This window comes from Staurois parvus, unplaced genomic scaffold (assembly GCF_062004578.1).
Source record: "Staurois parvus isolate SC_StPar_1 unplaced genomic scaffold, SC_StPar_1.0 ptg001882l, whole genome shotgun sequence".
Classification (NCBI taxonomy): domain Eukaryota; kingdom Metazoa; phylum Chordata; class Amphibia; order Anura; family Ranidae; genus Staurois; species Staurois parvus.
This window is the reverse complement of record NW_028319678.1, coordinates 317,620-326,196: the sequence shown is the minus strand read 5'-3', so window position 1 is coordinate 326,196 and position 8,577 is coordinate 317,620. Positions and strand designations below refer to the sequence as shown.

At 38.1% G+C, this 8,577-nt stretch overlaps 1 protein-coding gene across 1 annotated transcript; it reads left to right on the top strand.

The window, feature by feature from the left end:
* Positions 1-6,293: 6,293 nt before the first annotated feature.
* LOC149433886 (olfactory receptor 2T5-like) lies at positions 6,294-7,213 on the top strand. The gene is given in 2 exon segments (XM_089664322.1): positions 6,294-6,750; positions 6,753-7,213. Coding segments are annotated over 2 exon segments (918 nt in total).
* Positions 7,214-8,577: the final 1,364 nt, after the last annotated feature.

Genomic DNA, 8,577 nt, shown 5'->3' with positions numbered 1-8,577 from the left:
CATCCTTCTTCTTCTTCTCATCCTTCTCCTTCTTCTCATCCTTCTCCTTCTTCTCATCCTTCTTCTTCTTCTCATCCTTCTCCTTCTTCTCATCCTTCTTCTTCTCATCCTTCTCCTTCTTCTCATCCTTCTTCTCATCCTTCTTCTCATCCTTCTCCTTCTTCTCATCCTTCTCCTTCTTCTCATCCTTCTCCTTCTTCTCATCCTTCTCCTTCTTCTCATCCTTCTCCTTCTCCTTCTTCTCATCCTTCTCCTTCTCCTTCTTCTCATCCTTCTCCTTCTTCTCATCCTTCTCCTTCTTCTCATCCTTCTTCTTCTCCTTTTTCTTATCCTTCTCCTTCTTCTCATCCTTCTCCTTCTCCATCTTCTCATCCTTCTCCTTCTCCTTCTTCTCATCCTTCTCCTTCTCCTTCTCCTTCTTCTCATCCTTCTCCTTCTTCTCATCCTTTTTCTCATCCTTCTCCTTCTTCTCATCCTTCTTCTCATCCTTCTCCTTCTTCTCATCCTTCTTCTTCTCATCCTTCTCCTTCTTCTCATCCTTCTCCTTCTTCTCATCCTTCTTCTCATCCTTCTTCTCATCCTTCTCCTTCTTCTCATCCTTCTCCTTCTTCTCATCCTTCTCCTTCTCCTTCTTCTCATCCTTCTCCTTCTTCTCATCCTTCTCCTTCTCCTTCTTCTCATCCTTCTCCTTCTTCTCATCCTTCTCCTTCTCCTTCTTCTCATCCTTCTCCTTCTCCTTCTCCTTCCTCATCTCCAAGGGCATTTAAATTAAAGGTACAGTGTTCTGCACTAATTTAAAGGCTCTCTGAAGCCTAGAAACCCTTTTTATAATTTAACTTCGTAGCGAATTAATTCGCATCGAATCGAATTTCTTCCTGAAATTCGGCGAATCAGCCGAATCGAATTTTTGAATAATTCGCTCATCTCTATTTATGGGTATGACATTATTTTATTTTTTTTTTCATTATTTTTTTTTTCTTGTTCAATAATGGGTATGGAACAGAATAAATAGATAACATAAGGGGGGTTTTAGAGGTTTGATTTATAAGCTATTAAAGCTCAAAATCTTTGCAACTTCTTTTTATATTGAATTGTCAATTTATATAAAGAATGCAAAAAAAATGACGGGTGGGTTTAGGGATCATGTGACCACCGTGACATGTCGTCACAGCGGCCACATGATCGGGAAAGGTCCCGATGGAAAGAGCAGAGCGGGACCTTTCCGTGAGTACCGGACATGTGTGCTGAGAGTGCGCAGGGAAGAGGTTAAACATGTATTGTGCATGTTGTTTAATATTTCGTGTATATGTGTTGTTTTTTTCCAACCACACCATGAATAATATGTATGTATTTACATTTTCTTGCATAGCTGCAGTGAGTTTGCATTTATTGGTTATGGGTGTGACATTATTTTTTTTTCTTGTTCAATATTTTATTGCTTTAACATCAGACATAGTACAAACAATAGCAATGAAAAAGTGCAGGATAGAAAATGGGTATGGAACAGAATAATACCAAATATACTAATCAGGTAGATGATAACGATTGATCTAGTCCATTGGTCGGCAAGCCGCGGCTCGCGAGCCACATGCGGCTCTTTACACACTCTAATGCGGCTCTTCTGTGTGCAGGGCGCCCGCTCCCCTCCCTCCTCTCGGGCGGCCGCCCCAAAAGTCAGGACTCTGCAGCTAGCCCAGCAATGGGCAAACTACGGCCCGGCGGACCTTTTAATCCGGCCCGCGGAGCGTGGCAAACATTGGCTGTCAGGATGTGGGCGGGGCAGCGTGACGAACTCCTCTCCTCTCACAGTCCGCCCTGAAGACCGGAACGGCGCGGGAACACGGCGAGAGGAACGCGCGGAGCAAAGGTAAGTGAATTGACACAATATGGGGAATGAATTACTATAGGAGGGATGAATTACTATAGGGGGGATGAATTACTATAGGAGGGATGAATTACTATAGGGGGGATGAATTACTATAGGAGGGATGAATTACTATAGGGGGGATGAATTACTATAGGAGGGATGAATTACTATAGGGGGGATGAATTACTATAGGGGGGATGAATTACTATAGGAGGGATGAATTACTATGGGGGGATGAATTACTATATGGGGGATGAATTACTATGGGGGATGAATTACTATAGGGGGGATGAATTACTATATGGGGGATGAATTACTATGGGGGATGAATTACTATATGGGGGATTAATTACTATATGGGGGATGAATTACTATAGGGGGGATGAATTACTATATGGGGGATGAATTACTATGGGGGATGAATTACTATATGGGGGATTAATTACTATATGGGGGATGAATTACTATATGGGGGATGAATTACTATATGGGGGATGAATTACTATGGGGGATGAATTACTATATGGGGGATGAATTACTATATGGGGGATGAATTACTATATGGGGGATGAATTACTATAGGGGGGATGAATTACTATATGGGGGATGAATTACTATATGGGGGATGAATTACTATGAGGGATGAATTACTATATGGGGGATGAATTACTATAGGGGGGATGAATTACTATATGGGGGATGAATTACTATATGGGGGATGAATTACTATGGGGGATGAATTACTATGGGGGATGAATTACTATGGGGGATGAATTACTATATGGGGGATGAATTACTATATGTATTGGGTTCAGAATCTTTTTTTTTAGATTTTCCTCCTTTAAAATTGGGTGCGTCTTATATTCCGGAGCGTCTTATATGGCAAAAAATACGGTACATACCTGTGATAAATAAATAACATAAGGGGGTTTTAGAGGTTTGATTTATAAGCTATTAAAGCTCTAAATGTTTTCTTCTTTTTATATTGCATTGTGTTTTTTTTTGTTTTTTTTTTCAACCACACCATAAATAATATGTATGTATTTAGGTTTTCTTGCATAGCTGCAGTGAGTTTGCATTTATTGGTTATGGGTATGACATTATTTTATTTTTTTTTTCATTATTTTTTTTTTCTTGTTCAATATTTTATGGTTTTAACATCAGACATAGTACAAACAATAGCAATGAAAAAGTTTCGGATCAAAAATGGGTATGGAACAGAATAAATAGATAACATAAGGGGGTTTTAGAGGTTTGATTTATAAGCTATTAAAGCTCAAAATCTTTGCAACTTCTTTTTATATTGAATTGTCAATTTATATAAAGAATGCAAAAAAAATGACGGGTGGGTTTAGGGATCATGTGACCACCGTGACACGTCGTCACAGCGGCCACATGATCGGGAAAGGTCCCGATGGAAAGAGCAGAGCGGGACCTTTCCGTGAGTACCGGACATGTGTGCTGAGAGTGCGCAGGGAAGAGGTTAAATATGTATTGTGCATGTTGTTTAATATTTCGTGTATATGTGTTTTTTTTTCAACCACACCATGAATAATATGTATGTATTTACATTTTCTTGCATAGCTGCAGTGAGTTTGCATTTATTGGTTATGGGTGTGACATTATTTTTTTTTCTTGTTCAATATTTTACTGCTTTAACATCAGACATAGTACAAACAATAGCAATGAAAAAGTGCCGGATCTAAAATGTGTATGGAACAGAACAATACCAAATATACTAATCAGGCAGATGATAACGATTGATCTAGTCATATGATAAAACATTATTTTATGTTCAAGGCAGCAATGCAGGGAGGAGGAGGAAGAGGAAGGTCGTTATGTAATCTTATGAAAGTTGAATTAAGTGTTTTCATGTTTTTTTTATACATTGTTTTTATAATTGCTTAGCACTGCATACATTACTTCATGTAATTTAAAGCATATTCATGTCAAGAATATTTGAAAAAAAAATTTCTTAATTTTATTTTTTGTAAAATACTTTTCTCTTACTCTGTACTGTGCATGTTGTTCAATATTTAGCTTAGTGCTTTATGGGCAATTTAAAGTGTATCTAAACCCCGGAACAACAATGTCATTTATTGCAGCTCACCAGTCCTTGTGTGGTCTCTGCATTAGTGTCCATGCACACATAGGCTTTAATCAGCATTGTTTGGCTGGAAAAAACCCCAGAACTAGTGAGTTTCTAGAGGAGTTTTTAGCAGTAAAATATGGCAAACCAGCGTTTTTGGACTTTTTTTAGCAAAACATTTTTTGTGTTAAAAAACCGCTTAAAACGCAAACGTGGAAAAATGCGGAAAACGCTAATGCAAAAACGCAGAAAAATGCATTTTTAACATGACTGCCAGCATTATTAATACAACCCGTGTGCAGGGAGCCTTAGTTTTCATTTTCATTTTTTACCTGGTGATCCTGTCAATAACAGGCTTCCTGTCCAAGGGTGACAACGCTGTCTCACAGCACGGTATCTATGGAGGGGCGGTGTTCTGTAGTCCACAGAGTGAACTCAGGCAGGGCTGATAACAATGTTTGAAATTTCAGTGCAGCATTGTCAGCTCACTACATGAATTTAGGAGTTCAATGGATTTCCGGCGGGATCCACAAGTCATTTTTTGCAGTTATGAAACAGACTGAACATTACACCATCAACTGGATATTTCAGACCTAAAATTCATTGTTAGGTCCATCTTCTTACTGCGAGGAGATATTACTACATGCTGACAATCATTTCATTAACAATGCATTGACTTTAGTGTGCTTTACATGATCCAACTGCCAACCAATAAGGGGTGACGTACTTAAGGCAAATAGACTGAGCACTTTGCAATTGCAGTTTCTCCAGAGCTTAGTAAATGAGGTAAAACTCCACCTTGCACCTTCACCCAATCACATGCAGGGAAAATTTAAAAACAACACTTTTGCTCACACATGATTGGATGACGGAAGTCAGCATAGCGTCTGCCCATTCAGTAAGCTCTGGAACAACTGCTCTTGCAGAATGCAACTGACGTTTGCAAAGTGCACCGTTTATTTGCCTTTAGTAAACCAACCCCATAGTGTGATCTCTCAGCAGCACCGGAAAAACCTCTATAGGGAGAAATACCTAGGCTTCCATCGCTGACCTCCTTTTTTAAAATACTAACTGCCTGGCTGGTATGCTTTTCCAATGTCCAGTCGGTATGTCATTCAGGAGTTCTGACTTTCTAAGCTGCGCAATTATTCCGGGTTCAATATCTCATGAAGCAAGTCAGAGACAGCCAGGCAATTAGCATTTTCAGGGGGAGACAACTGCATTAATACTTTATGCTTCTCAGTATATAGTAGATTTCCTTTAAGGGGGGCACAGCCCATATGGAAGAGAAATATATTTGAAATATATTTTAAAAATATTCTTTTCAAATAAATTGCCATATATTTGAAATGCTACAATTTTGGCCATATTCAATATATTTTAAAAGAAATATAATTTTATATCTATTTTATATCTATAAAATAGATATAAAATTATATCTATTGTGTGTGTGTGTGTGTGTGTGTGTGTGTGTGTGTACTGCATGTTGAAATGAGTTTTTATTACAAAATGTATGAGAAATATTTTTAATAATGCATTTCAAATATACTGCATGTCTTTAAAAATACAAATCTACATGTTTGGAATGCATTTACAAATATTTGTAAAAATATATGTTAAAATTACTTTTTTATATGTTAAACAAAATCTGAAGAATATATTTGTAAAAAATATATTTTAAAAAATATATATTTTTAAAATATATTCTTCAGATTTTTTTTTACATATTCAAAAGTCATTTTAACATATATTTTACATATATTTGTAAATGCATTCCAAACATGTAGATTTGTATTTTTAAAGACATACAGTATATTCGGAATGTATTTTTAAAAATATTTTTCATATAGTTTTTAATAAAAACGCATTTTAACATGCAATATATATATATTTATATCTTTTTTTTTTTAATACATTGAATATGGCCAAAATTGGAGCATTTCAAATATATGGCAATATATTTGGGAAGAATATTTTTAAAATATATTTCAAATATATTTTTCTTCCATGTGGGAGGGGCTGTTGAAAGACCAGGATTTGTGATTATACTTCTGTGTATGAAAACATGTCAAAAGGAACAGAGATTCTTTTTTTTTTTTATTACACCTTTGCTTTACATTCGGTTAATTTCTGGATAAAGAAAGAATGTTTCTTCACTTTGTATTGCATTTTAGTTATATATGACATGAATGTTTATCAATAAGAAAACCATGACATTAAAAAAGTAATCCCATTTCACTTACACAGGTATTAGGAAATTGTTTAAATGTTTGGTATATATATATATATATATATAACATTATATTTTGTCTTTGTGTAGAAATGTGCTCACATCCTATGGAAAACACAACATCTCCTCTAGATGTGCACATTTTGCCATTTTTCATGAAAACTGACCACAAATTGTTCATCGTCAGCACTGTCTGCTTTTTCTTCATCTATATAATTGGAATGCTGATGAACACAGTTATCATTGCAGTGATATGTTTGGACCTCCATTTGCACACCCCGATGTATTTATTTCTCTGCAGCTTGTCTATTATTGATATGTGTTATACAACTGTCACCATTCCAAAACTCCTCTACATCTTACTATCTGGAAATAATACAATGCCATTTACACAATGCCTTATCCAGATGTATTTTGTGCTTACAGCGACCAGTGCTGAGATCACCATTCTACTTATAATGGCGTATGACCGATATGTCGCAATTTGTCACCCTTTACACTATCATCAGATACTTAATAAGAAAATCTGTATATTACTTATATTAGTCACCTGGATTGGTGGGAATATAATTCATCTTTTATTACAAATTCAATTTTAAAAATGATTTTCTGTTCTTCTGTTACCATTCACCAGTTCTTCTGTGATGCTAAAGCTCTCATCAACATTGCCTGCGGTGGTACTGAAATGTTTTATATCATCTCCTATGCAGAGTATTTAGTATTTGTGTTCTGTCCAGTTATGTGCAGCTTGCTGTCCTATGTACAGATTATCAGGGTCATACAACGTATTACATCTAAGGATGGCAGAAGAAAAGCCTTCTCCACCTGTTCATCCCACCTCATTGTTATGGCCATCTACTATGGATCTGGTGTATCTGTATACATGACACCACCATCAGACCGCTATGCCATACTTGAACAGATCTTAACCATGTTCTACTCCACAGTGGTCCCCGTGTTGAACCCTCTCATATACAGTCTACGAAACAAAGAAATTAATAGTTCTTTGCGAAAACTAGTGTCGTAACACTCACCAGCAGAGATGAGGTTTGGGTTTTCCACCACCATGGACTTGCATCAAATTCTGCATTGTCAACATTCAAGGGCCTGAAATATTTATATGAGAATTCACCAAACCCAATTCATTGTCACCAGAAAAGACTGCCTTGTCTTTGAACATAGGTCGTTTGATTTAGAAGGGCTAGTAACAGGGATTTCAGATAGGCCAGCCCCCTCACTATAGAACGACATTTCCACCATGTATGAGAATGTGATTTAGCTGTGATAGGGAACACATAGGGACAGACACTGATAGGGAGCTTTGATTGGTGTAAGATTTGTAGGCACTGGCAGGTCTGGTGAAGAAGGGCTCGGGGCTCACATTCCCTCAGCCTGCCCGTGCCGATCTGCGAGAAACATCGTTCCTCATCCCACCGGTAATCTGACAGTTCTGGCTTCTGACAGTACATCAGTGGCTCCTGCTCATCCTCCTTGTCCTCTCCTGCTCATCCTCCTTGTCCTCTCCTGCTCATCCTCCTTGTCCTCTCCTGCTCATCCTTCTTGTCCTCTCCTGTGGGCATATTATGGCTCAGAGAATTTGTTGTTAATCTTGGAGTTGATGCAGCTGTCCAATCAGGAATGGAGGGATCAGGATGACAAAGACTGGCAGCACTTGTGACAGATGAGTGTACATCGGGAAAATCTGAGTGCATTGGATTCTTTTATGTTTGCTTGGAATAAAGAAAGGTTTCATGATAGGGAACCACTTCCTCTGATTCTTTTTTTTTTTCTTTGGATTAGATTCACATTGTCCATACAAACCTTGTTGGCAATCAGGGGAAAGCAGCCGTTATCCTGGCTTATCCATTGGAGTTTCCCAATAGTGGATGGACTGGAGTCTCATGAATGCAGGAGCAGGGGCGGGCTGACCATTTGGAAACTTGGCCACTGCCCGAGGGCCCAGGGTCAGTAGGGGGCCCCATGAGATGCCCCTGGTACCTTTTTTATAGGCTTTTTTGAGTTTGAGCAAGGACACACGGCCCCATGATCCCCTATTGCCCGGGGGCCCCATGAGTTGTCAGTCCGCCCCTGTGCAGGAGTGACATTTTTTCAACATGGTTTTATCTTTTTTTATTCTTACTTACATTTCAATGCATCCTCTTTACAACCTGTCCCTGTTCACATGGACTAAAGTGATAACAGGGCATATGGTCTTATTGTTGTTGGTTGCAATTGTGTTCTCACGTGCCTTTTTCTTTTTTAAGAAGATCTTTCGTGAAAATTAAAGATATACCCTATTTAAAGTCCCCTACCCCTCTACCCCCCCAAACCCCCCCCCCCCCCCCCTTAAGTCGAATCACCCACAAAGGTAATTTGTCAAATAAAACTGTT